Source organism: Lathamus discolor, chromosome 10, assembly GCF_037157495.1.
Source record: "Lathamus discolor isolate bLatDis1 chromosome 10, bLatDis1.hap1, whole genome shotgun sequence".
NCBI classification, from domain to species: domain Eukaryota; kingdom Metazoa; phylum Chordata; class Aves; order Psittaciformes; family Psittacidae; genus Lathamus; species Lathamus discolor.
In genome coordinates, this window is record NC_088893.1 from 15,226,977 (window position 1) to 15,254,850 (window position 27,874).

The following is a 27,874-nucleotide window of genomic DNA, read 5'->3' on the forward strand; positions in this document are numbered from 1 at the left end:
GTGGCTCTCAGCGCTGTGCCAGATCCCGTAGCCAAAGTAAATAAGGAAGCCTGGGAATGGGCAGAACAGGGTGGGGAGCCTCTCTCTTCCCTCCCCTCCCAACCACAGGGTAATCACCCCTTCCCTTTGGGCCCCATATCAGAGGACAGAGTGTTCCCACCACCCTTTGATATCAAAGTTCAGCATCTCCTCCATCTGCCCTCCACCGCTCTGCAGACAGCATTAGTGGCACTGGCTCTCAAACCAAGGCTTCCCCAAAAGAGGTTGCGACCAGCTCTGGGATGTGGAGGGCATCCAGGCTTACCAACGGCCATCCAGAGCAGGTACCGCAGCCAGGCACCCACACTGAGCTGGGCCATCAGGATGCTGTTGATGGTGATGCTGAGAAGCGGCAGGAAGGGTAGGCAGGGAACCTGCAGGGACCAAGCACAAGGGGTTTGGGTCATGACTTCACCCAGAGGTACCAGACAGAGGTTTCACAGTCAAGTTCAGCTCTTTGCTGCTTTAGGTAGTTGCCAAGAGGTGAGAGAAAGCTGTGAGGCTCAGAGATCTGAGCTGGGACCACAGCCTGTGCTGGAGAGGGATGCTCTGGAGGGTTTGGTTGATGGGAGAGGAGGTACTGCAGGGTTTGAGGAGGGAGGCAGTAAAACACTGGCAAAACCAACCCAGGGTGTCAAGACCAGGTATGCTTTTACTGGGGAGCAGCTCTGATTTGTGCAACAAGCAGTGGGCTCAGCTGGGGCTTCAGGAGGTGCCCCTTTGGCCTGTGACATGGAGGGGAAGAACCAGGCACGGTCCCTGTGCAAAACCCCAAGCCCAATACAGCACATTGTGGATGCAGTGAGGGTCTGCCTAACCTAAAGCAGAGAGAACACACACCCCACATGCAATGTAACCCTTTCCCCAGGGGGCTGTGGCACTTCCCTGCTCTCCATCCCCAGGTCTTTCTGCCTGAGCACAGTCCCCGAGGCCAGGCTGTGCGCTCACCATGAAGGATGCTCTCTCCCGGCTCTGAGGCTGCCTCCAGATGAGCAGCGCTGCCACCAGGATCCCCAGGAGAGGCAGAGCCAGGGCAGTGATGCACCAGGCACCCCGGGCACAGAGGCACTGCAGCCCCGCGGTGCTCACCCAGCTCACGGCACACACCAGGGTGGCTGCAGAGGGACCACAGCCGTGTGAGGACAAAGCTTCCCCATGCTGATCCCCATCCCTCGCCCATGCTGCCGTGGCGGGAGGGACAAAGGACAACCAGGGGATGGGGATGGGGGGTTTGCCATGGTGGGTTTAGCTTTTCCCTCCAGGAGGGAGCAGGTTTCCAAAGGTCCCATTGGGGCAGCAGTTGTGCTGCAGTCAGGAGAGGGCAGGAGGGAGCCAGGCACATCCTGCGGCGGGATGGTTTACAGCGAGCAGGACCCTGCCAGCCTGTGCTACAGCGCAATGCCCTGAGGTTATCCCATGCTGGCTCCCCATAAACCCCATCCGTCGCTCCTGGGCGTACCTATGGCTGTCAGAGTCCAGGCCACTGCAGAGGAGGAACATGGGGTGGGATGTGAGCGTGGATGGACAAGATGGTCCCACCAGAGCTGCACAGCCGGGACCTTCCCTGTAGGAGTGTCCTTAGTGCTGGATCCAGGCCGATACCTGAGGAGCAATGTTGGATGTCCCAGGTATAGCAAACATCAGGGGCTGGGTGAGCCCTGTCCCCAGCACTCACCTGAGCAGCAGCACACAGCCAGCCACCAGCGAGTAAGCCAGCAGTGTGCCAATGGACATCATGTCAACCAGGGCTTTCAGGTCAAAGAGGAGGGCCAGGAGAGCTGAGGGGATGAGAGGCCCTTTTCAGCCCCTGAGCAGAGCTGTCAGCACTGCTGCTGTGCCCATCTCAGCTGTGCCCTCTGCCCTCCCATGTCCCCCAACACCCACTGCAACTCAAGCACCTCGATGAGCTGGTGATGCTTTGATCACCGGTGCAAAGCACCCTGCCACCTCCTGCATGGTAGCTCAGAGAGGGTGAACACTCACAGCGAGGACCTCTCTCTGTGTATAGAGATATTTCTCCAACAGCTACCAGCAAGCTGGGGGGGTGGGGGGGCGTCTGTGTTGTCCTGCTGGAAGAGAACATCCACCAAGCCCTGCTCATGGGTAAGGGGTAACGCAATCACTCACCTGCCACTGTTCCAGACACCAGCGTTGCCACCACTGGGCACTGACGGTGACTCACTTTGGCCAGAGGTTTGAAGAGGAGCCCGTCTCGAGCCATTGCATACAGGATCCGTGGCATGGGGAACATGGAGCCCAGGAGGCTGCAGAGGAGGGAGGAGAAAAGAGCAGGAATCCAGTAGATGCCATCCTGCCTTTTGCTCCTTCTTGTGTGGAAAGGGAGCTCCAGTTCATCTGTGTGGCCATGACCTTCTCAAGAACACACTGACAAATCCATCACCTGCCTCCCCATCAGATGAGGAACAGTATCACAGAAGTGATGTCCGCAGGTCATGGGGAGTCCTGTGCACACCAAGACACCCCAGCCTGCTCCTGTAGCCACGGTGCCACCAAACACCTAACCACTTCCTTTGGGGCTAAAAGCAGCAAGGCAAGGGGTATATTGCTGGTGAGGAGGGACCAGGATGGGAGCAACGGGGCTTGTGAGGAAGGGCTGAGGGATTTTGGCCAAGCAGGGCAGTGGGAAAGGACTGGGAATAGCTTCTGGATATGTTACAGCTCCAGTGAACCTTGCCCTGAGGTACAGAGCTGCCATCAGAGGACTCCCCTCACCTGGTTGTCAGGGCACACAGTGACCCCACAGCCACAGCGTGCTTTGCACTGCTCCAACCAATGTACTCAAAAGCCACTGGAAGCGGGCTCATGGTGTCCAGGAGGTAGTAGGGCATCATCAGAGTGAGGGCAGCAGACACCCCGAAGTACGCCAGGAAGCACATGAGGAGGGAGAGGATGATGCCCATGGGGATGGATCTCTGCGGGTTCCTCACTTCTTCCCCTGGGGGAGGATAAGCTCAGCTGTAAAAACAGATGCTCATTCAATGTGCATGGCATGCAAAGAGCCAGCTCGGGCTGGAGAGCATATCCCGTATCCCCTCAGGAGAGAAGGGACACAGAGGCCTTCTCTCAAGGACACAGAGCTCCTGGGCTCCAGGATTATGGGGACATGCTTTGGGATTAGCCCAGTCATGCCACATGGACTCTTACAGATCCTCCTGTAAGCACAGAGGACAGGAAAGAGCAACAGAGCCAGGAATGTGCCCATTCTCAGCCCTACACTAGCTTCTGCAGGGAGAATTACTGCCATGGACCCCAGCCTGCAGGGCAGGGTCACACCAGCACCTCTCCCCACCTCACTTACCCGTGGTAGCAATGCAGTCAAACCCAACAAAGGCATAGAAACAAGTAGAGGCTCCAGCCAGGGTCCCACTGAAACCATAGGGCATGAAGCCTCCCACCCCAAAGGCACTGGTCGTGTTGTCAGCCACAGACTGGTTCCTGGGAGGAGGAGGAGGAAGAGGCAGGCAGCGCAGAGCGGTCAGTGCAATGGGGGGACCAGGCAGAACAAGCCCATCCAACCCGCTCACTCCCCCAGCATCAACCCAGCAGGATGTTGGTTCTTTGACTCATTGCCAACAGGGCAATGAAAAATGGGAGAGCAGTGGGATTTCCCGGGATAAAGTGTTAGGGGGATGACCCATCCATCCCCACCACCCTCTGCAGGCAGCACAGGGAGATAGATCTCATACTCAGCTGCCCATGGCAGGTCATCCTCCCTGAGCTTCCAGTTGCTCAGGTCACCTTTAATGAAGCCACTCAGTGTGACAAAGAGCAGGACAAGCACATTGAGAGCTGTGAAGACTTTGCTGACTGTGGTGGACTCCTTCACTCCGAAGGAAAGAAGCCCTGGGGACAAGAAGAGCAAAACTGGCTGAGCATCCTGGATGACACCAAGCCCAGGGCAGACACTACTGGAGAGGGTGGAAAGAGGGGGACAGTGACAGAGTCCGAAGGAGCTGCAGATTTCCTGACCCCCTTTGTATTCCCCATTCTTTGCTCGGGGAAATAGCAAAGCCTCAGAGGGATCAGCACCATCCTGAAGGTGGGGTGAGGAGCTCATCCTGCACAATGGAGGATGGCACAGGGGGCTGCACCCTACCTGCCAGCAGCACCACCAAGCCAGCAGCAAAGGCATCCGGGTGCTCTGCCAGCCCCACAGAGCTCATGGCTGCGTGAGCACCCAAAAACCTCCCCATCTTCTTGCCAAGGAGCTGGTCAAAGGTAGCACTCCAGGCCCGGGCAACACTGGCGGTACCTGGGGAAAGGTGATGGCTCCATGGGGTCTGGGAATGACACCCAGCAAAGGTAGGGGGATCAAAGGGGCCTCATACCAATGACATAGGACAGCAGCAGGTTCCACCCAGCGATGAATGCCCACAGCTCACCCACTGTCACGTAGCTGTACAGATAGGCAGAGCCAGCCAGGGGCACACGGGCCCCGAGCTCAGCGTAGCACAGCCCTGCCAGAGCGGACACCACGGCTGCGATCAGGAAAGAGAGGACGATGCTGGGGCCAGAGCTGGTTTTAGCCACCTCCCCTGCCAGGATGTAGACACCAGCCCCCAGCGTGCTGCCTACTCCCAAGGCAACAAGGTCCACGGTGGAGAGGCAGCGGCGAAGGCTGGAGCGCTCTGAGGCAGCCGGGATCTGCTTCCTGCGGGAAAGCATCCTCAGAACAGAGAGCAGCCAACCCCAGCACGGCACCTGCGGGACAGGAGAGCAGCAGGCGTGAGGAGGATGCTGCCCCAGGTACAAGATTCAAGCCATGAACATTTTCCTTGCAGCTCCCACCATTCACATGGTGATTTCCACGCTCCCTGGATGCTGCCTGTTTTCTGTCTCTGCCAGGAAATGAGCCCATTTTGGAGCACGGCTGGGCTAAAGTGGCTGTGTTACTCTCTTATCCCAGTAGAAGTGGATAAATGCACGATTAGGGTTTGCTGGGCTCCGATTTGCACCATGGTGCAAAGGGACAAGGACACCTCCCTGTTCCCTGCCAGCTCAACAAGTCCTATTGCTCCAGCAGCATCCCTAAGCAGGGACACAGCCAGCATTGTCTCAGCTTTGACACTGACACTATTTGAAATGCAGAAACAGGGCCAGAGAAAGAGGGGTGGAACATGAGCTGCTCTTGGAGCAGCTGTTGGCCTTGATGTGCACCAGGAAAGACCCATCTGCTCAGCTGAAGATGTCCCCACAGCACCAATAACTGTGTCAATGGCAGAGCTCAGACAGGGACTGGTCTCCCTGGGCCATCAGCCTGTACAGCAATGCTGGGGCTTACTCATCACTGATGGAGATGTCAGCCCAGCAGAAACCCAACTGTGCAGTATTAACGCATGACAAGTGATGTGTTGGTATCTGTGTGCCTCCCCCCATCCTTCCCCAGGAGCTCCCAGCACTGCAGAAAGGGGGCTGCATGTCTCTGCATCCACACAGTGCTGCCGGGACCTCCAGTTACCCTGCAGCAAAGCAAAGTCCATGCTGCAAATCCCATAAGCTGCTACCTACAGGCCAGGGACCCCCCAGAAACCAGCACAGCCCAGCAGCACTGGAGATCACAGGGCTGCGCAGTCTGTGCTGTGAGCCTGGGGAGGAACATGGACTACCCTGGGGCAGTGCCCAGCACCCTGACCCATTGGGTGGGATGCTGTAAGCCCTTATAGCATAGGGAACCCAAGCCTCCAGGACAACTGCTGTGTCTCCAGGGGCTGAAGAGCTGCTGCACAAGGACAGGCCAAATGAGGCTGCCTGCCCACCCCCATAGCACCCACTCCCCACCACCAGTCCTGCCCAGGGCATCTCACCCTGATGATTTCCCCTTATTCTGCAAGGAAACTACTTACTCCAGCCATCCTTATGGCAAACAGCTCCTGCTGCGAGGTGATGGTGAGCACCAGGCAGCCCCTGGTGCTTAAATCCCTTAAGGGAGAGCCCTGGCCCTCCCCTCGCTGACCACCACTCTGGGCTGCACAATGGGGAATCTGTGCAGAAATATGTTTCTCACAACGCCTTCCAAGCCATCCACACGAGCCTGCAATGCTAATGGGCTCAGGGCATCACTGAGGGGTTTAACTGATACAGCAAAGCTGCCTCTGCAGGTGGAAGGGGGAACCACCTCTCTCTGCCCCCATTCCCTCATCTCAATCTGCGAAGCAGGTTTTAGACACAATGCAGGCAGAGAGGAGCAGAAGCATAGCCAGGATGCAGGGGTGCGTGTACCTGCAGCTGTACCCAGGCATAGAGGGAACATTGAGATGAGCAGTTCCATGAACTGACTGCAGCAAGGCACAGGAGCACAGACCCTGCACCTCCCCACTATTTGGACGCTAACACCCCAGATTCTGCCCACCCCCGTCACAGCCCCATTGCAGCATTAGATAAAGAAGCCCGCAATCACCCAAATGGAGCTCACAGAAAAGCAGGCAGCACCGCTCATCCATCACTGACCCACCCAGCCTTGTCCTAGGAACAGGACTGCAACTCTTAGCCCAAGCATCTGCTCTATCTAAGCATCCAAACTCCACAGCTCCTGTCTTAGGAACAGAATTGCAATGGAAGCAGCAAAACCTGGATGCTCCTTCATAGATACCAGAAACATTCCTAACGCAGGACCTCCTCCCTAAGGTGCAGCACACAGAGACTGAGCAGTGAAATCCAGACAGAGACTGAGGTGGACCTAGGGCTGGGCTTAAATAGAGGCCCAGAGCTGATTGGGTAGGGGCTTCAGGTGAGGCTGATCAGGGCCAATAAGGCATATAAGAGCCCTCAGACCCCAGCACAGCCCTTCTATAGGGTTGCTCCTAGCAGTGAGAGGCTATATGGGATGTGATGGTGTGGTCTGGCTGGTCTTAAGTACCTTAGAAGAAGAGAACTAAGCCTGGGTTCTAAGGAGAGGCTGGAAGCTGGTGTTTTGGGGTAGGATCAGTCTTAGATTTTATTGTATATAGCACTGAGGCTGAGCATCTGGGGACAAAATGCTCTTATGTTGTGATGTAGTTCAGCACATCCTCTAGCCCTCAGCTTGCAATGAACAGGGGCAGAGGAAGAGGACATCAGCTGTGCAGGATCAGAGCAAAGGCGGCTCCAGAGTACCTAAAACATAGTGGGTGCTTTAACTATGAGGTTGCCCTATCTTGGCTGTATGGGGCAGCCCCATATCCCCTGTGAGCTCCTGTGTTAGCACCTCCAGGGTAGGGTGCTCAGCACACTATGACACAGCAGGGGCACCAGGAGGAGAGCAGGGCTGTTGCCCTGCATTGCAGTGCAGGGTGAACAAAGCTGTGCTTGTCACCCACGCTGTCTCATGTGAGAGAGGTCTCCAGACACCAATGCCAGCCCAAGGGAACAACAGGGCACGGAGGAGCAGTGGTGCAAGCTGGCATTGAGCATGTCACATCCAGCCTGGGGTCCCTGCTGCCCAGAACAGGCAGGGCTGAGCAGCTCAGCTGCCGTGCAGCCCCAGAGAGATGCTCTAGTCAGAGGGTATCAGCACGGTTTGGATGCCTGAAATATGTCAGCAACCTTCAAATTCCCAAGGGCGTCCTTAGTTTTATCTGCTCCTGCTGGCACCAGCCAGGACACAGACACCGCTGCCCGTGGCTTCAGGGTCAGCCCCACTATCTCTTCCAGCCCTGCTGCAGCTTCTGTGCTGGCTGGGGTAAAGGATGGTGATAAAGAAGGAGCCGGCTTAACCCGGGTGAGGCAGGGATGGAAATGGCCTGAGGGCATGGCAAGCAGTGGTACAGCCTGCCAGGAGCATCTGAGAGACTCGCCCCGCATCCCCACCCGTGCCTGTGCTGCAAGCTCTTCTCATCCCTGTGTCTGCAGCACAGAGGGAAGGTTGGGGGGAATGGACGACAGCAACTGCCCCTCTTCAACTCAGCTTCTGCCCCATAGGGAGCCCTGGTCAGCACAGGTCCTTGGGGGGCAACATCCTTCCCTTTGGCTTTTGCAGAGGGAGTCAGGGATGGACTTTCCCCAACCATAGCCAGGGAAAGGGGTGATCTGGTGCGAGTGGAGGTGTCTGCAGACAGGAGCACCCCATGAGTACCCTGCACCCCCAGAAACCAGGCTGAGGGGGACGGAAGGGGGTGACACCTCCGCAGCGGAAGCGCCACAGCCGCTACCCCCTTGCACTGCGCCCCCACCACGGGCACACAGCCCCTGCCCGCACCAGGGGGGCTCTTGTGCCCAGTGACCCCCTCGGCTCGCAGAAGGTGACCCCGGTGCGGAGCCGGGGGCGGTGAGCGCGGCCCTCACCGCGGTGCCGCGGCGGGCGGGGACTGGAGGGCTCGTGAGCAGTGACGCGCGGTCCGGGGGAAGCCGCCGCTCGCCAAGGACAGCGCGCAGGGAGCGCGGACCGGAGGCGCGGTCCCGCAGGAGCACCCGGACAGGCCCCGGTGCCGCTTGTGAGTGTGCGGGGGGGGGGGGGAGATGCGGGCGCTGCGGAGGGAGAGCGGTCCCGGGCTGAGCTCCGCGGTGGCGGCCGAGCTGGCCCCGGGCGTGGAGCCGCGCAGGGGGAGGCTTCCCCCCGAGGGGTGGCTGCGGGGCGGGTCTTTGTTTTCTCTGTACGAAAATCCGCTGTTTTTAACCAAATCTCGGGGCTGCGGTGCCGCAGGGTGGGTTCTGGGTGGGCGCTGGTGCTGGTGTTGGTGCGGGGACATGGGTGTGTCCTGGCCGAGATGTGGCTTTGTCTGTGCCCCGGTGCGGCAGAAACACCCGTCCTTCCGCGCCCGGGTCGGGGCTGGGCTCGGGGGAGAGGATGCCCCTGGTTTGGCACCCACCGGGATGCCCCTGGTTTGGTACCCACTGAGTTTTGCATTGGCAAATGGCACCCCAGGGGCACGGAGTTCTTGGTACTTCTTGGCAGGGAGGTGGGGCAGGAGACTTGGGGATCTCCCCTGCCTCACAGGGAGGATGGATGCTGCTTTTTTAACCCAGGGAAGTTCCCATTCCGCCCCATGGGCAGTACAACGGGGCACTGGGTGTGTCGTGGCCTCCACCACAAGCAGTTACACTGGGAGAGCCCTGCCAGGGCTGCAGAAATAGCTGCTGGGCTCCTGGGCTGAAACTCTGAACCCAAAGCCATAGTGGGGCTATGGAGAGGCTGTTGGGGTGCACACTGCTGGGGGACAGAGGCTTTTTGGTAAGGGTGGGTTGTTCTGCAAAGGGGATGGGCTGTGTACATCATTTAGGGCTTCCCGTGGCACTCTCATACTCTAAACCTCTCCATCATTTGGGTATGGGGGCAGGTATCCCCCATGCTGGGGCTCTGCAGCCTCCAGGCATCCCCATGGATGTGTCTGGGCATCCCCCTCGGATCAGGTGCTGGCAAAGCAAGATGGGGGCTGCTCCCCACCCGCTGCAGTGGGGACAGGGACAGGCTGGGTCTGGGTGTGGCAGATGATCCTCCACCATTGCTGAGATGAGTTGTGCGGTCTCAGCCCCACTGCCGCATGCATGGAGGGCTGCGGGCTGTGCCATGCGGGGATCTCTCTGCTCCGTGGAAGGTACCCAGGCACCTGAGTGGCATTAAAGCCTATACGGGCCAGGGGCTGGGATCTCTGCCCGGCCGCAGTGCAGCCCCGCTGCGCGGGGGCATGCAGGGGGCTCTCCTCAACCAGGGGGATGAGCCAAGACTCATAGCCTGAAAAGGGAAAGGGGGTGAAGGCAGCTCTGGTTCTCTGCAACACTTCCTCCCCTCAGAAGGATGCTTGCGGGTGTCAAAAGACTTCCTGCACCCGAGCGGGGTGACCCGGCCGCAGTGACGGCTGCAGGGCTGGGTCTCCCCCACCATGGGTGCTCTCACAGGGATGGAGAGCCAAGCCATGGAAGTTCAGATCACTTCCCCTACTTGCCGCATGAAATGGAGCTCTCCTGGGGGCAGAAATGGGCAGAAATCCCCCCAGCGCAGCCCTGCTGTGCCTTGAGCTTCCCTGCAACGTGTCTCAGAGCAGAGCACTAGCAAGGAGGGGCCGTGCCTCATGGCTGGAGCTCAGCTGACGCTCACTGGTTCATTCATGGCCGGGCTCCATTTTCCAGCTGCTTCTCTCCCTCCATCAGCTTTCTCAGAGCAACTGCACTGTCTGGGGACCTTGGGAGGGTGGGGAGAGCCCAGGCCACGGGAGGCTTGCAGCTATAAATGGTGCTGGTGTTTGTTAGAAAACAACCTGTGAGTTACTCTGGAAACGCGGCTGTTTCCTGAGCTGTGCCGGGTGCGTGGGGTTTGATGGTGGCCTTGATTCAGTGCACAGGAACTCAGATTAAAACTGGGGGCAACTTGCAGGGGCTGCCCAGCACTGAGCATCCTGAGCACTGAGGAAGCTGGGCTGGTCCCAGGGCCTGGGGGGGGGACTGCAGAGGGAGCATTACGGGGTGCAGTGAGGAGGGTCAGCCCTGCAGAGGATGCTCTGCCCATTTCCACCTATTCAGCACTTTCTTCCCCTCCTGGTTTCTCTCCGCACTGGCAGGAAGCAGCACGGAGCCCATCTCTGCTGCTCCTGGTCCGTGGTGTCCCCAGCTCAGTGCCAGGTACCAAAGGACCTGGTGACAGCATCCCTTCTCCCCGAGCCTCCCCAGCAGCACCCATCCATCACATTCCCCATGGGTAGCACACCTGCAGTGATGGATGGCAGCAGCACCCACGGAAGGGAGCAAAGCCTCCCTTAACTAACACAGCCCATGGAGAGGGGGCTTTGGCTCATGTTGGTTTCTCTGTTCCATCCTGCAGCTCCTCCTTGCCCTTGCTCCAGTGATTTCCAGCTTGGGAAGCCATGGCGCCTAAAGGAAAGGTAAGGGTGATGCACACATGGTGGGGATGGGTGATTGGGTGTCACAAGGCAGACCCCAGAGCTGGGGCAGCATCTCCACCATGCAGCAAAGCTGGTGGAGACGTGTTTGGAGCACAGTGCTGCTCAGAGCCTGTTTACATTCCTGCCTTTCCAACCAGTGCTGTCTGGACGCGATGCAGATGGGGAAGTGCTGGCGGGGAGAGCAGGGGCAGTGAGGAGCAAAAATCCTTTTGGGACCACAGTGGGATGGGGGAGAGAAGCAGGACTGTGGGAAGTGGAGGACAGACACTGCACTGGGGATTCGGGATTTCACTGGAGAGAAATCTCAGCCGAGCCTGCTGCAAGGCATGCGACCTTGCCTTGGCCTCTCCTGCTCGGTCTGGATTTCTCCCCCTCAACAAGCCTGATGCAGCATGGCAGCTGGGTGAGCAGGTGATCCCTCCAGCCAGGAAAACATCTTGGATTGAGTGGAAAACCCTGCCTCGGTGGGCAGCTGCGGCTGATGGGGTGCAGCCTGCCTGCGGGTAGTGTGCTAGGCAGGGGAGGAGCCCATGTGCACAGCCTGCTTTCACTGCTGGAGCCAGGCTCTGGTTTCCATTCCCTCGGGAAATCAAGGAATCATTGCCTTGAGCCCAGTTACCCGCAGCTTCCTGCCCAGCTGAAGGGTTGGCTGGCTCTGGATGGGGAAACTGAGGCACGGTGTGGGTGAGCATCGCCCCTGTGGGGGTCCAGGACCCTCAGCAGCCATGCTGTGGGACAGCACGCAGCCATGCTGGGAATTCTGCTTCCACCCTCCCGGCCCCAGCCTGGCTTATTTTTAGCTGGGAGGTCCCGGGCAGGCTGGGATGACTCAGAGGCTGGAGGAGGGGAAGCGGGGCCCCGGCAGCTGGAGCGGGATTTGGGAAGGGGGTTGGAATGTGAGGAGGGCGCAGCAGGCGGGATGCGCTTTCCCTGCCCAGGGGTGTTTCTGCACTTCCATGGGGTTCATTCCCCCATGAGTTCAAGGAGCATTGGGCAATGCACAGCAATGAGCTCCTGCCTCAGTTTCCCCACCAGGACAGCACTGCAAGACAGGCAGCTCATTTGATAGCTCAGGAGGCAGGAACACAGCCCTGTTCCTGTTACCACCTAACCAACATCTTGCCTCCCCATCACCACCCCAGCACCCTCCAGCCACCCTTGTCCCCTCCTGCTGCCTCCAGGCACCTCCTTTGCCCTGCAGCTTCTTATTTCCATTCCTGCGAGATGCATGTGGGCAGCAGCTCGCACTGAGCCAGGAGGGTCTGGGAGCTGCCGGGAAGCGCGGCTAAATCCAGCGCTCCCGATGAATCACCTGCAATACGATCTGTCCTGTGCCACGAAGGGCAGCGTCTCCTCTTGCCTGATGTGGTTCCTACCATATGGGATATGGGTGCCAGCAGCTCCTCCTGAGAGAGGAGCTCCATCCTGTGGGATGTGCCCAGCCTGGACTGGTTTCTCTCTGGAAAAGGGGGGTACAACGGCTGGGCTCTTTCTGAAGGTGTTGGATGAGATGTGCAGTGATGCTGTTGTGCTGTGGCACTGGGAGGGGACCCAGGGGACTGATGGATATAGAGCTGCCCGTGTCCATCCCATTGGGTTCATTCTTGGAGGTCCTGGGTCAAGGATGCTGGTGCTGCCTGCCTGATGCCCATCTTCTCTGGGGACACATTAGCTTCACATGCCCATGCTGGCAACAGCCCTGGGCCTTTGTACAGTTCCTGGGGATGTCAAGCCCTGCAGCATACCCCAAGCGAGTGATCCCATGGAGGTGTAGGTATCTGGTTGGAGCATGGTCAGCGTTCCTGGGGTGCTGACAAAGCTGCGAGCCCCGGCTCAGCCTGGTTTCACATCAGCTTCCACCACAGAAGTGGATCATGGCAATCCCTGGGATTTCTCAGGCTCCTGGAAGTCTTTCCCTGTACCGAGGATCACTGCTCTGAGCCCTCAGACCAGCCTGCGCCCTGCAGAGTGATGGGACAGGACAGGCTGTTGGCAACTCTGGTGCTTCTCAGTGCTTTCTGCTTAGCAGCCCACAGTGATTTTGTGCCTGTGTCTCCTCGCCTTGAGGCCATGCAGGGCTTGGGCATCCTCAGCATCCAGAGGGTTTCCCTGCTCACAACAGGCGGTGCAAAATGACTTCCTTCATTGTTGGAAATCCAGCCCTGATGACTCCCTTCAGCACCGCTGCGCTGCAGGGGGATTATCCCGGTCCTTGGGTGCCTTCCCCTGCATGCAGGTGTCCAACCCTACCATGGGGTCTCCCCTTTTGCTGCCACCACCCCCAAAATGGTGCTGGGAACTGAAAGAGCTGAAGGAACCTGCCTTCAAACGCGCTGGCTCTTGCTGGTGCAGGGGGAGGATTGTATCCAGCTTAAACACAGAGTGCAAACAGCAATGCCAGGAGCCAGGGGAGGGAAGGCTGTGTACGTACTCCATGACCTGACACAAACAATTCAGAGGACAGGGAGAGCAAACAGGAAAGCAAACAAATGAGAACAAGTGTTTATGTTCAGGCAATGAGAGCAGGAATGGATCTGACCTCATTCCTGTTCAGCTTAAACTTCTCCTTCTCCTTCCCCACCCCACCAGAGGCTTCTCCTTCCCCTTTCACCTTCTCTCCTCCTTTGCCTTAGGTCTACAGGGGGTCAGTGAAGGAATTCCCAGGCTTTGACGCCAGCCAAGATGCAGAGGCCTTGTACAATGCAATGAAGGGATTTGGTATGGATGCTCCCCCAGACTTCTACCCTATATATCCCCTGGTCATTCAGCTGACTTGGTATCCTGTGTTGCCTCTCCTCTCAGCTGCCTGCTTTAGCAGTATGCCAGGACCTCTCCTGGTTCCCCTTTCCTCCCTGGAGCCAGCTCAGTTCTGCTTCTCCTCCCAGCCCCTAGTCAGAAGCAGCTTGGGGCTTCTTTGGGGCAGGATGGCTACGATGAGCCCAGCCATGGTGGGTCAGACCCAGCTATGGGGCTAGATGTGACTGCTGGCTGTCCCCACAGGCAGTGACAAGGAGGCCATCCTCGACCTCATCACATCCAGAAACAACAAGCAGCGAGTGGAGATCTGCCAAGCCTACAAGTCCCAGTATGGGAAGGTAATAGCAGAAGTACTCCCTGGTCCTTGCACCCACTGCAGGTGGCCGTGGCTGCTACCAACCACCCCACACAGAGACCCACAGCTCCCTAGACCCATTCAGAGATGCTGTGGAGCAAAGTGTGCCCCATCCCCTTTATCCCCCTCCACCAGGACCTCATTGCAGACCTCAAGTACGAGCTGACGGGGAAGTTTGAGCGGCTGATCGTGAGCCTGATGCGGCCCCCGCCTTACAGTGATGCCAAAGAGATCAAAGATGCCATCGCGGTAAGGGGTGGGCAGCCCCCCCGGGGCCCCTGCAAGGACACCCCGGCTGTCCCCACTGCTCATGGGGCTGTGTCTGCGCCCACAGGGTGTTGGCACGGATGAGAAGTGCCTCATTGAGATCCTCGCCTCCCGCACCAACCAGGAGATCCATGACCTGGTGGCTGCCTACAAAGATGGTGAGGGCTGGGGAGGGGCAGGGGCTGCCCTGTGTCCCCTTGGGCCAGGACAAGGGGCAGAGATGAGGGGATCCAGCTCTCCAAACCTGACTTCTCCCTCTTCCACCAGCCTATGAGAGAGACCTGGAGGCTGACATTGTTGGAGACACCTCAGGCCACTTCAAGAAGATGCTCGTCGTTCTGCTCCAGGTATGTCTGTAGGTGATGGTGCATCTGTAGGTGATGGTGCCTGCACCCAGCAGGGCTGAGCCCATTCCTGTCCCACAGGGTGCCAGGGAGGAGGATGATGTGGTGAGCGAGGACCTGGTGGAGCAGGATGCCAAGGTGAGGTTGGGAGGTTGCTGGGATGGGCAGGCAGGGATGGGGCTGGTGGCATGTCCAGACAGCAAAAGGCGGATGGGCATCAAGGACACCCCTGCTTGGGCAGAGCCCCATGAAGGCAGCACCCTGACTCGGGCTCTGCTGCCTTCCCCATCCCACAAGGACCTGCTGGAAGCTGGCGAGCTGAAATGGGGCACGGATGAGGCCCAATTCATCTACATCCTTGGCCGGCGAAGCAAGCAGCACCTCCGCCTGGGTGAGCATCTCCTGCAAGCTTGGGGTTGAGCTTGAAGGGATTTGGGCAGCATCTGCAGGCATCATCCTGTTCTCATCCCACAGTCTTTGATGAGTACCTGAAGATTTCTGGGAAGCCAATCGAGAGGAGCATCCGGGGAGAGCTCTCTGGTGACTTTGAGAAGCTGATGCTGGCTGTGGGTAAGTCAGCACTGGTATGGGGAGCGCTGTGAAAACACACCAGTGACCTTGCTGGGGTGGGAGGGCTCAGGGCAAGAGCCAGTGGGGTTGTGGTGGTGGCCGTATCCGGCTTCATGGAGCTCAGGAAGGCTTCTTTGGGGCAAGTGGGGATGCTGAATGTGGTACCCATTCTGCAGCCCCACTGATGGGTTGAAGCTGGGTGCTGAATGTGGTACCTATTCAGCATCCCTCACCGTGCCTCAATTTCCCCACAGTGAAGTGCGTCAGAAGCACTGCAGAGTATTTTGCTGAAAGGCTCTACAAGGCCATGAAGGTGAGTGGATCAGTGGATCATCCTTCTGCAGGGGGTCCCCTTGCCACAGGGTGCTGCTGGAGGACATGGTGATGCAGGACCATGAAGATAGGACCTGTGACCTGGGTTTCTGCTCTTCCCTTCAAAGGAGCTATTCCTTCAGACTCAGAGCTGGGTTCAAATCTGATGAAGGGTCCCAAATGTGATGGGCTGAGCAGGGTTGCTTGGTCACACCAAGCTTGATGCGGGGACTCCTCCATTGCAGGGGCTGGGCACAAGAGACAACACGCTGATCCGCATCATGGTGTCCCGCAGTGAGATCGACATGCTGGACATCCGGGAGGTGTTCAGGACCAAGTATGAGAAATCTCTCTACAACATGATAAAGGTAAGTGCTGGGGGTCCCCACTCACCCTCCAAGCAACTGCCAGCTCCCTTGTGTTGCCAGCACCCATGGGAGGGCTGAAAGCCGTCCCCAGCATCCTGTGCTGGGTGTCCATCTCCAAGGACAAGGCTCAGGGAGACCCTTCTCCAACGCACCCATCCCATGGCATTGCCTTGACCCTCCCTGATGCGTGGTTCTCCATCTCCTTCTCTTTTTCCAGGAGGACACCTCCGGGGAGTACAAGAAGGCGCTGCTGAAGCTGTGTGGAGGGGACGATGAGTAAGATCACCCACCACCCTCTTTGTCCATCTTCATCCCCTCGGTGCTGGGCACAGAGCTGTGGGTCAGAGCACCTGGATAGCAGCACCCACAGTGACAGCAGATTGGTACAGGGGCCCTATGGCCCCTCTTTATGGCCAACCACGATGCCCTGGTCCCTTCTTGGCACATGGCAGCCCGGCAAGGCAGAGACCTGTAGAGAGGATGCTCCAGTGGGGACGGTTGGGATTTACCACCCATTCTTCCCCCCATTCCCACCCAGCCCCACAGCAAGCACCCAGGCGGTACCAAACACCCCTCCTGGAGGGGCTGAGCGGGGGGTGGCTGCTGGTGGGACACGGGCCCCCCCGGCTCACTGTGCCCTGTCCTTGCCCTCCCGTTGCAGTGCCGCAGGTGAGTTCTTCCCCGAGGCGGCGCAGGTGGCCTATCGGATGTGGGAGCTTAGTGCGGTGGCCAAAGTAGAGGTCAGCACCCCCCAGACCCCCACTCTGCTCCCCGCCAGCTTGGGGCTGCTCCTCTCTGCCGTGGGGCACGGCCAGCCCCACACCTCCGCTCTGCCTCTTGCTCTGTGGCTTCTATCAACACTGTTTGGTTTGGGGCATGAGGTTGGTGGGATGTAACCCGGCAGGGCTGGCTGTCCCCCACCGGCTCCACTAACCCCCTCTTCTCTCTGAAGCCCCCTTTCCTTGCATGTCTGTGCAATGCAGCACGTTCAGCCCTGCTCCGGTGCCCACCGGAGATCTCCTGCTCCCCAGGACTGGCTGGGACACAGCCGTGCCATGGGGAGCTGGCACCCTGCATGTGGCTGGAGGCACCCACAGAAGGGTGATTTAGGATGCACAGAAAGGACACCCTGAGCCCTAGTGCACAGGGGGAGATGTAAGGATGCAGGAGGGTACAATTGCAGGGCAGGAGCAGGCACTCTTTCAGTGACTCCTCTTCTGGCTCTTAGCTGATGGGGCCAGCCTTAGCTGATGTGTCCCAGTGCTAGGGGAGGTGGGTATAATATTGAGCAGGACACCAAGACTCAGGGTCTGTCTGCTGCTGTCTTCTCTCTGCTGGCCTGGCTATGGTTTGCCCCTGGATGGAAGGGGTGACAGTGGTGGGACATCCTCACTGAGCCCCAGGTGCTTGCACTAACACACGACCTGCTTTGGCCTCCGCTTGCCTGGTGGCACCTTCCCTCCCTCTCTCCACCCCTGTCCCCGTCTCAGCTCAGGGATGAACCCAAACCCCTCTGTGCATCCACAGCTGCGAGGAACCGTGCAGCCAACGGGAAGCTTCAATGATGATGGGGATGCTCAGGTGCTGAGGAAGGCGATGAAGGGCCTGGGTAAGTGGGGACCATGCTCCCAGCCCCTTCCTGCTGCTCCTCAACAGCTCCTGGGGCTGAAAACCACCCTGTGTGAAAGCCCCAGGGCAATCAAGACGGCTTTGGAGCTGTGGGAGCTCTCCCTTCCCCACAGCCCCATTTTGCTGGCACAGGGATGGTGATGTGCCCATGGTCAGGGGTGACACGAGGTGGCTCTGGCCCCTCTGCTCTCCCCAGCATCACTGCTGTCATTGCAGGCACCGACGAAGGGGCCATCATCGAGGTGTTGACACAAAGGAGCAATGCCCAGAGGCAGCAGATCCTAAAGGCTTACAAGGCTCACTATGGCAGGGTAGTGCTGGATTCCCCTCCCACCCTTCTCCTTCCCTCTGCCTGCATCTTGCCCCGTCCCGCACTGAGGTCTGCCCCTACTGAAATAAGTCCTTCCTTGGCATCACTTCCTCAAGGAAGACCGAGTTGTCAAAGCAGCTCCTGCTCTGGGTGCACCACCAGCCCCAGGGGAGGGTGTCCATTCCCCTTCGCTTCATTGCCACGCAGGGTACTCCAGAGCCAGGATGTCCCGAGAGCCACCCCAAAATGTGACCTTAAACCACCCCATGGGTATTCCCAGATGTCTCCCACCTCCACACTGCCCTCCCCTGTTTCCTCCCTGGTGTCGCCCCTGCTCCTCCATCCCTGTGGAAGGAGCCGGGGCTGAACCCTCAAATGCTTTCACAGGACCTGATGGCGGACCTGAAGTCTGAGCTCTCGGGCAGCTTGGCCAAGCTGATCCTGGGGCTCATGCTCACACCAGCGCAGTACGATGCCAAGCAGCTGAGGAAGGCCGTGGAGGTAACTGCCGCTGGCATTGGCTTCAGTACGGGAGGATGGAGTGGCTTTTGCTGTGGCTGTACCTGCTCTGTCAGTGGCCCAGGGCTGTGAGTGTACCCCAGCTTCGTGGGTCCCCAGGCTCTCATCTCCTATGCAGGAAAAGAGCAGAAAGCACCAGGATATAGACCTGGTTAGCACTCCAGACCCACTAGGAGCCCAGTTTGGCCTCTTTGCAGCCCAGTATGTTCTACCCAGCTCATAGATAAAGCCTCTTGTGGAGGCTGCCTTACGGAGCATCCCTGCTTTGTGGTGGAAGCAGTGCCCTGTCAGGCACAGGCAGCTACAGGAAAGCCCAGGGTAGGGGCAAACCAGTGTGCACCACTGTGCATCAGTCACACCAGTTGGTATCACACTTGGATGCTTCATTGCTGGTTCCTACCAGCCACTGGAGCTATTTGCTGGACATGGGGTTTTGGCAAGTGGCAGCCCTGGGGTCAGAGCAGCCCCTCCTTGCCTGGCACGGTGGGGTGATGCTGCTGTGTCCTTGTCCAATGCTGGCACCCACAGCATCCCACCACGCTGCTCTCTTCCAGGGCGCTGGCACAGATGAGAGCGTCCTCATCGAAATCATGGCCACGCGGAACAACCAGGAGATCAAGGCTATCAATGAGGCGTATCAGGAAGGTACGGCACAGGAGGGACATGGGGAGCACCCAGGCCTTGGGCACAGCCCATGTTTAACACTGTACACAGCCCTTCCAGAGCCTGGGGTACAATTCTTGTCTCTGGGTGCATGGCTTGGTGCTGTGAAGGTCTTTTAGTGCCTCCAGGCAAGAGCAGCTCTTCCCAGGTCCAACACCTTATGAAAGAGAAGTGGAAACCTGGGATGGTGCCAACAAGAGCCCTCAAATCCATCCTGTGATTTCTCATGCTCCCATACTGTGCACTTCTCTTTCCTTTCCACCCATGACCCCTTCTGCCTAGGGAAACATGAGCTGCGAGCTGGGTTAAATCCCCAGCCTCTTCTCCCCCCACAGAGCCCATGGTTTTGAACAGGCTCTATGGGCATTCACCCCCAGCAGAGCACTGGTCCTGGCCTCTCTCCATGTCACAGTGACATATCCCAGCTCTGCCACTGATGTCTCCTCCCTGAGAACTCTCTCATTGATCCCTTCCCCTTGGGAGCACCTGGAGCAAGAGGCTGTGCACATGCCCAGGGCATTAGAGCTGCTGGGTTTATCCCTTCCTCCCCAGCCCTGGTGATACCAGATGGAGGCATCTGCCTCATCCATACAAAGGCTGGATGGTGGCCACTGCCATCCGCAAGCCGCATGGGGATCAGCCAGGCACTGGTGGGGGGGAAGCAGAGCTGCAGGCAGGGAACAGGACTCAGACATCCCCCTTCTCCACAGCCTACAACAAGCAACTGGAAGATGACCTGAGCTCTGACACATCAGGGCACTTCAAGAGGATTCTTGTCTCCCTGGCTCTGGTAAGGGCGGCTCTTCATGGGGACCGTCCCCTCCCAGCCACGGATGGTGGCTATGGAAGAGACAGAGCATCGCTGCCTGCCTTCGCAGTGCTGCTGCCATCCCCTTGCCTGGGGCTCTCCCAGGAGATGTCTTTTTCCCTGCTCCATGATTTTTTGTGTTGAACACAGGGCAACCGCGATGAAGGACCAGAGAACCTCACCCAGGCACATGAAGATGCTAAGGTAAGACCTGTGCTGGCAATGCTGTGCCAGGCTCTGCATAGAATAAATAAGGATGTTGCATCCCCTGGTCTGGAAATGGCATCCTCAGGGAAGCAAATGCTGCTGGGGCAGGGTGTCTGCAAGCTGCAGGGGGAGATGGCAGGGGATGTGACACCTTTCCAAGGTAAAGCTCCCAGGCCTGGTTGCTGATGCCCTAGGCTCTGCTGCACTATGCATGGGGGGCTGCAGACCATGAGAGCAGCACTGGGAGCTCCCAGCTGGGGACTGCACCATTCTTTGTGCAGAGCTGCCACTTTGGGGTCCAGTAACACACACTGATGCTGTGATTTGGCACTTGAGCTTTGAAGGCAGCTTTGGGCTGGGCTGCAGGAGCCACGCACCTCTTTGTTGCTCATGGGGCAGCACTGAAGTCTAAGCTACTTTTCACCCTGCCAGCCCCTAAACCACTGCCTCATCTTTACTGGTCTGTGCTCAGCCAGGGCTGGAAGGGGAAGGCTGAGCAGCCAGAAATGATGCAGGGGGGAGCTGAGGCCCCATTGCCTGGCGCAGCTCCCGCTCCCAGGAGATCTGTGACCTTGGGGCTCTGCACTTGACCTCCTGCCCCTTTGGCATGAGTCTCTTCCAAAAGGGGAAGCTTGGTGCAGAGCCAAACCTGAGCTCTCGCTTGGCTGTCGTGTGCCAGCGCTGCTTGCTCCAAGGCACACTCCCAGCTCTCCCACCAGGGATGCTGCCGGCAGAGGGAGCGGATGCTGCGCTGCCTGCATCCTGCTGCATGCGCTGCTGCTCACCTCGACCTGCTGCAGAGAAAGAGAGAGCCAGGGATGACACACACAGGGACAAGGCAGCCGGGAAACTTCCCTTTCCTTCCTCCTGCCTCCTGTGCAGAGGCTGGTGTGAGTCAGGGGCCAGGGAAGGATGCCCCTGGAGGAGGTACAGGCTGGTACCCAACCCCAGATGTGTGAGACTCACTTTGTCTGGCCAAAGACCACCCCAATTAGTGGTGTAGAGGCCAAACTGGAGGAAAACAAAGGTCCTAAAATCAGGTCCACTCCCAGGGAAGCAGGGGAGCTGAGGACAGGTCATTTTAGAGGATTCTGCTAGATTTCCCTTGCTTTGTCAGGGAAGGATAAAGGTTGAGCAGCATCTTCTGACCCTGTTGTCTTCCTGTCTCTCTCTTTCTCTCCACCAGGTCGTTGCTGAGACCCTGGTGAGTGCCTGCCCTTTCACTCCTCAGCCTTCTGCATGTTTGAGGGGATGCTGCAGCCCTCGGGTGCAGGGCTGGAGCTGGGAATAGCAGCCCCATATACTGGCTCCTCTGACTACATTTGTGTTTGCTTGCCTGAGGCTCCAGGGTCCTTGCATCAGGATGGGTGACAAGGGGACAGATGGGACCCGCATGAGGGCACTTCCCTGTACACTGGGCAGGAGAGACATTGGGAGGGCTGGGGACATGCATCATGCACGCAGGACCCATGTTCCTGGCACTGTGTGGCTCTGGGTTAGCTTCCCTGGCTCACCACAAGTGGGAACTGGGGAATTCTACTGCAGTGGCCTGATGGATGTGGTGTACAGCCTCTCTGCTGAGCCCTGCAGCAGCCGTCTCACCCATGGGCAGCACTGCTGCTGTCCAGGCCGGAGCGTGGCTCCTGTGTGTGGCAGCTCTGAATTCCCTGTGTAATACTGGTCACCCTCAAAACATCCTCCCCAAAAGAAGGATGAAAACCTGAACCACGAGCATTGCAAAGGGCTTTTGGGGGATTTTTTGTTTGTTTGTTTGTTTCTTGTTTTTTTCATAATAACCCCCCCACTATCTCCCTGCTCATAAGAGGCCGCCCCCTTTGCAATAGGGTGTTCAGGACTGGTGGTCCCAGCAAGAGCTGTTTCATGTCTTTGTCGCTCTCTGCTATGCCCATTCCCCTGCCTCCCTCTTCACTCTCGGTTGCTCTCTCAGAAACTTGCTGACGTGTCCAGCAACGACTCCAGTGACTCCCTGGAGACTCGCTTCCTCAGCATCCTCTGCACCCGCAGCTACCCCCATCTCCGCAGAGGTAGGACCATGTTCCTTCACTGATGCTGGACCTTCCACTGCAACACAAGTGCTTTCCTTTGGGCTGGATGGGACTCCTGGGCAGCAGGAGACTGGGATCTCCTCAGGGCTGAGGTTGAGCAGTGGGAGGAGATGGCATGGCGTTGCATTTGGGGATCCATGGTTGAGGCTCAAGTCTTCCGGGTGCGCAGGGCAGGGATGGAGCCGCTCAGCAGTGACCTTTTCCTCTGCCCACCTCCAGTGTTCCAGGAGTTCATCAAACTGACCAACCACGACGTGGAGCACGCCATCAGGAAGCGGATGTCTGGAGACGTGAGGGACGCCTTCCTGGCCATCGGTCAGTGCCCAGAGGGTGCTCCATCAGGGCAGGGCTCCCCCGAGGGCTGCAGTCCCTTCACCTGCCTCTGCCAAGGCAGCGTGACAGCAGACGCCTGCTGCCTTTGGGCCATGGATGCTCACAGCATGGCACGGGATGAGGGTGTCCTACGGGGCCAAGCCTGCACCCTTGTACCAAGGAAGGCTTGCAGCTGACCCAGTGGATGGCACAGCTCTGTGCTGTGATGTGTCCCCTTGGTGTCACAAGCCAGGAGCTCAGCTTCTCTCCCCTCTGTGTGTTGCAGTGCGGAGTGTGAAGAACAAGCAGGCCTTCTTCGCTGACAAGCTCTACAAGTCCATGAAGGTGCAGATGGGCTCTCCTGGGGCTGAGCTGTGGGAGGGGGCTGTGCAGGGCAGGCACCATTTGGGAATCTGATTTAACCCCATGGCAGTGATGGGGTTTGTCCATCCCTGAGGGAGCAGGGGAGGACTGAGCTCAAACCAATACCCCATCAGCCTTCTGGGCTTGTGTCTTGTCAGCAGCAAGTTCAGCATGTGTCTGAGGAGACATCAGAGAATCACAGAATGGTTTGGGTTGGAAGGGACCTTTAAAGCTCATCCAGTTCCAACCCCCTTGCCATGAGCAGGGACGCCTTCCACTAGACCAGGGTGCTCAGAGTCCCATCCAACCTGGCCTTGAATGTTTCCAGGGATGGGGCATCTACTGCCTCTCTGGGCAGCCTGTGCCAGTGTTGAACCACCCTCATTGTAAAACTTTCTTCCTTATATTTGGTCTAAATCTCCTCTCTTTTAGTTTAAAACTAAAACACCCCTTTTTCTATCGATACAGGCCCTGCTAAAAAGTCTGTCCCTACCTTGTAAGTTCCCTTTAAGTACTGAAAGGCTGCAATAATGTTTCCCCAGACCCTTCTTTTCTCCAGGCTAAATAACCCAGCTCGCAGCCTTTCCCTATAGGCGAGGTGCTCCAGCCCTCTGATGACTTTTGTGGCTCTCCTCTGGACCCAATCTCCACTATGGGCTGTGCTGGAGATGCTCGGAGGGTCTCCGAGCCCCAGTCCCTCTGGGGTTACTTGCTGAAGCTCCCCTTTGCAGGGTGCTGGCACGGATGAGAGGACCCTCACCCGCATCATGATTTCCCGGAGCGAGATTGACCTGCTCAACATCCGGGGCGAGTTCATGGACCTGTTCGACAAATCTCTGCACCGCATGATTGAGGTGAGGGCACACGGGCATCCCTCCCTGCTTTGTCACGTTGTCTGGTTGGGTCCTGGTGCTATAGGATCCATAGCCATGAGTGGCACAGGGGCCGAGCATCACCTGCGGGGGGAGAAGTACCCCAGCCAGTGCCAGGGTTGGCATTTCTGGCTGTAGATGCGCTGACATCTTCCCCTGCTGCACAGATGCCTGTGGCATGGAAATATTCCTTCCCCATGCCTTGACCTGGGCTTTCCCAGTTCCCTGACATGGGTCTCCCTCTTGCAGAAGGACACCTCTGGTGACTACCGCACGGCTCTGCTGGCCCTGTGCGGAGGGGAGGACTAGGTGGCTGCAGGAGCCCCTTCTTCGTGTCTGAGCCAGCACGCACGCACCCACTGCCTTGATGTCACTGCAGCTTCGGGGGTTTCGGGGACACTGGGCTCCCTGCAGAGGATGAAAGCGGCACCACACTGCAAGCAGGGTCTTGGGGAGGGGAGCAGAGGGCTCTGGGTAGGGAGATGTGCACAGTAATTCATACCCAACATGCCACTAACCCAGGAATTTACCCAGATGGAAAAGACAATTTTAGATCTCATAAATAAAACCTTACTGTTGCTGACCATGGGGTGAGAGCAGTTGATTTATTGGGGTAGGTCTGGGTGAGACTGAGCCCGTGCTGAGGAGTCTCAGTGTCTCCTTGCTGCTGCAGGGACCCCGAATGCCCTTTGAACGACACTGCAGCATTCCCTGCTGTGAGGAGGGGGCTGTAAATTCATATGGGGCTGGCAGCAGCACAGGGATTTCACTGAGAGCTTCACTTCATGCCTCTGAAAACCCCTGGCAGGGTTCGTGCCGTTGTGTGGATGATGCTTTCATAAACCAGAGATACAAATCAGGCTCGATGGCATCTATCCGTCCTTGCACGCGGTTTCCTGTGCTTTCAAGCTGCTGAAGCGAGAGTCAAAACACACATGCCATAGGGGCTACACCCCCAGTTGATGTCTGCACTTCCCCCAGCACCCAGGAGAAAAGACCTGGAATTTCCAAAAGTGGGAAATTCCAGCACTTTCAATTGTTTCCAAGTCAGAACAAAAAGTCCTGAATGCCCGAGTGTTCCTCAGAACAGCTGGGTGAGGAAAGCTTCACCTTCAAGATATCAAAGCAGCGGTCGGAATAATAACACAATATTATCATAACGCTTCAAAACCAGCTGAGGTCAAGAAGCACCAACATGTAGAGGCAAAACAGGGAAGCTGGAAAAACTCAGCTGGGTGTTATCCCACTGAAAATTCCCTTGATGCCTCCCTGTAAAACATCCCCTTGTACCAAAATCACCTTTCTCAGGGGGAAAACAGCCTGTCTGATGCTTTTTCACCCTCTCCCATAGAGATTTGGGTTCCTCTGCCTTGCTGTTGTAAGTAGGAACAGATAGCATCGGGGGGGGGGCTGAACCATGTCTGCAGCAGCCTATGAGTCTCCTGCGTGGCCAGGAACCTGCTGCAGATGTTTTGAAGGCAGGATATAACCCCTGATCTTCATCTGCCACCTCTTCCTGCAGCTCAGCACTGCAGCTCTCAGTGTCACAGCAGGGGTGTGAGGCTGTGCTGCATGGCATAGCAACCAGAGGGAGCAGTCCCTGCAGATGGGAATGGTGCTTTCAGGGGCTCAGCTCCAACATCCAAGGATGCTTTGGGACTCAGGAACCATCAGGGAAAGGCAGATTTAGGGCAGTGGAGTTCTGCTCCTCCAGAGCAAGGGGAGGGAAATCTGCTCAGCATTAGCACAGGGCTACAAAACATAAGTCATCATCCTGCCTCCTTCCCATTGCCAAAAGCACCGTTCCTGAGCTATGCATGAGTATTCCCTGGGCACAGGCACAAACACTCCAGTGAGGTTTATGGCTGTACCATGACTGCTATAAGCCTGTGACTGGCACAGGAATACAGTGAGACCAGGCAGCCCCTCAGGGCGATGCTGCCACCAGGAAGCCCAGCTGATCCTAGCACACCAATCCCAAGGCCAGGAATTTCCCTGGCACCCATTGCCAGCTGTTCCTACAATAAGAACAAGATACCAGAGTCACACTGTTTGGTGTCATGCATCATAGTAAATGCATCTCCTACTGCCAACTGAACTAAACTCCTGCTGCCTTCCCATGCTGGAGAGCCTGAAGATTCCATGCCAGGCCCAGAGAAATGAGATGCTCTGGATAGAAGCAGCCATGAGGAAGAAAGAGGCACTGGGTAGGGGTTTCTTTAGGACTGCAAAAGAACCAGGAGGGAAAATGGGCCTGGCAGCACCAAGGCAGGCTGTGGGACATGGAGAAGCACAGAGGAGTGGAAGAACCCCAGTGTGAAGCACAGAGGAGTGGCAGCCAGGAGGTTACACATGACCTGTCACCTTAGAAAGGATCTGGGACAGTCAGTGTAACCCGCTGCAGGCAGGGCGAGCTGGCCACCCTTCATTCAGCCTTCAGGCAGTGATGCTGCTGCCAGGGTCTGGGACCCACACACCAGGTACCAGCTGTGTGCACATTGACCGGCAGTGCTGGGGGCAAGGACTCGCTTCCAGGCAAAGCCAGCACCAGACTTCACAGGTTGCGACATCCCAAAAACCCCATGAGCCCATCTTTGGTGTGCACAGGGTCAGGCCTCTCCCTCTGAGTCAGCTCCAGGGGCCACTGCGGATCCTTTTCACTACCAGACCCTGGGAGGAGCCACATCTGGTGAAGAGATACATGGGATGTTGGTGCAAACGCTAAAACATCAATGAGCCGCTTCCATCCCACCCAGAGTGCAGAATCCCAGCCTTGAGCCTTGGGAGCCGGCACAGATTTCTTCTTCAGCTCTTCCTCTTCCCAAGCCAAAGGAGGAAGCAGCAGCCTCGTCCCTCACATCCCCTGGGCATCCTGTCCCCACGGTGAGCTGAGGCTGGAGAAACGGCTGATGTCCCCACACTGTCATCCCAGGAGCCGGCTTTCCAGGATATGATGACTGCTGGCCAGCCCTTTCCTCAGGCATCCCAACTGAATGAGACATGACCAGGGGAGAGAGGAAGAAGGGGAAATCCCCTCTGAGGCTGTTCCTGATATTACAAATTGGGACTCCAAATAATTCACAGCTTAAGGCATGTCAGGAAATCCTCTGAGCACCCCTGGATCCAGCTCCCACAGCTCCTGCCTTACCAATTGTGGGGCTGCACCAGGTCCCGCCATACCCCATCCTCTGCTGACTATGGAGAGGCTGCTGAAGGCAGGAGGTGGGGATCATCCTCCTGAGGTGCAGATGACACTGAGCCCTTGCTCTCTTGCCAGAGGCAGAAGGGAGCTCTGGCTCAGTGGAATGCTAAACCCAGCAAAGCCAAAGCAGCCCAGCATCCCTGGAAGGCCACGGTGCGACTCCAACCCCTGTGAAGGCAGGGGAGATCACTCCTTTTCTCCATCCCTCCACTGACCCCTCGCCTATCCCGCTCCCTGCCCCGCTCCCTTCCCTCTGCCAGGCTTCCTCCTCTGCCCTCCATCCCAGAGCCCTCCCATCCTGCCAGGTTAACGTGAGTTCCTGATTTGCATAGGCAGCAGATCACAATGTTCTGGAAATCCCCTCCTGCGGCCGGAGCTTCCTCCCTGCTCTCACAGCGTCACTGTTGCCCTTCTGCTTCCCTCCACTGCGGAGCACCAGGACGCATCCGACCGGCGCGGCACAAGTAGCAGGCCCCAGTGAAACCCACTGCTGATGCCAAGAGGCACCCCAAAGAGCTGAGCCCATGAGCCAGCTCCTCCCACCTTGCTCCAGGGCCAGCTCCCTGGCACAGCTACCTATGACAGCCAGGCCCTACCTGGCCCCAGCATCCCATCATGCTTCCAATGTGCTCTGTTCACCCCACAGCACTGAGGGCAGGTGGATTTATTGGGGCTGCTGGAACACTTCCACTAGGGATCTGCAACACTGGGAATGCACAAGGCTCATCCTGCTCATCCCTAAGTGGGGTCAACCTGAAGGATGCTAGACCTGATCTGAAACACGCAGGAGCAGAGGGCAGGAGAGCTCCATCACCTCCCTTCACAGCTTGTGCTCCTTCTCACCCCATTTCCCACAGCACAGCCACAAATACAGAAGCAATCAGGGTGCCTCCATGTGAATGAGCCTCTGCCGAACCCACTCTCCGTGCCAAAAACTCCCTCTAGTATGTAAAGGTATGTAAAAGTGTCAGCTTTGAACACATCTTCACAGCCAAGCAGGCGTGCCTGTGAATCAGAGCTGCTGTCAGGTGAGTTTTCGTCCCAGAGAGCAAAGTGGGACTGAAGGAATGAGGAAGGAC

The 27,874-nt window shown here is 57.7% G+C and overlaps 2 protein-coding genes across 7 annotated transcripts; one reads left to right on the plus strand and one right to left on the minus strand.

The window, feature by feature from the left end:
• Positions 1-226: 226 nt before the first annotated feature.
• LOC136019716 (cationic amino acid transporter 2-like) lies at positions 227-6,714 on the minus strand. Of its 5 annotated transcripts, none has more exons than XM_065690209.1 (11): positions 6,650-6,714; positions 5,904-6,041; positions 4,389-4,761; positions 4,157-4,312; positions 3,747-3,903; positions 3,359-3,495; positions 2,773-2,995; positions 2,167-2,303; positions 1,715-1,817; positions 1,499-1,641; positions 227-413 (listed from the first exon to the last, which is right to left on the minus strand). In XM_065690209.1, the coding sequence occupies exons 1-11, from the start codon at positions 6,656-6,658 to the stop codon at positions 301-303; spliced, it is 1,689 nt and encodes a 562-aa protein (XP_065546281.1). In that variant the 5' UTR covers positions 6,659-6,714; the 3' UTR covers positions 227-300. The 5 variants fall into 5 exon arrangements, with proteins under 5 accessions (XP_065546281.1, XP_065546280.1, XP_065546282.1 ...); XM_065690208.1 differs by having other exon boundaries at positions 6,512-6,708; XM_065690210.1 differs by having other exon boundaries at positions 5,904-5,933; positions 6,650-6,666.
• A 1,630-nt stretch (positions 6,715-8,344) lies between these two features.
• ANXA6 (annexin A6) lies at positions 8,345-24,176 on the plus strand. 2 transcript variants are annotated; one of them, XM_065691065.1, is made up of 26 exons: positions 8,346-8,468; positions 10,790-10,850; positions 13,505-13,589; positions 13,872-13,966; positions 14,119-14,232; positions 14,318-14,408; positions 14,518-14,597; positions 14,676-14,732; positions 14,892-14,985; positions 15,069-15,164; positions 15,419-15,477; positions 15,722-15,844; positions 16,062-16,120; positions 16,506-16,584; positions 17,372-17,453; positions 17,690-17,784; positions 18,171-18,284; positions 18,857-18,947; positions 19,676-19,755; positions 19,924-19,977; positions 21,167-21,184; positions 21,929-22,025; positions 22,266-22,361; positions 22,645-22,703; positions 23,453-23,575; positions 23,843-24,176. In XM_065691065.1, the coding sequence occupies exons 2-26, from the start codon at positions 10,833-10,835 to the stop codon at positions 23,900-23,902; spliced, it is 2,019 nt and encodes a 672-aa protein (XP_065547137.1). In that variant the 5' UTR covers positions 8,346-8,468; positions 10,790-10,832; the 3' UTR covers positions 23,903-24,176. The 2 variants fall into 2 exon arrangements, with proteins under 2 accessions (XP_065547138.1, XP_065547137.1); XM_065691066.1 differs by lacking the exon at positions 21,167-21,184 and having other exon boundaries at positions 8,345-8,468.
• The last annotated feature ends 3,698 nt before the right edge of the window (positions 24,177-27,874 follow it).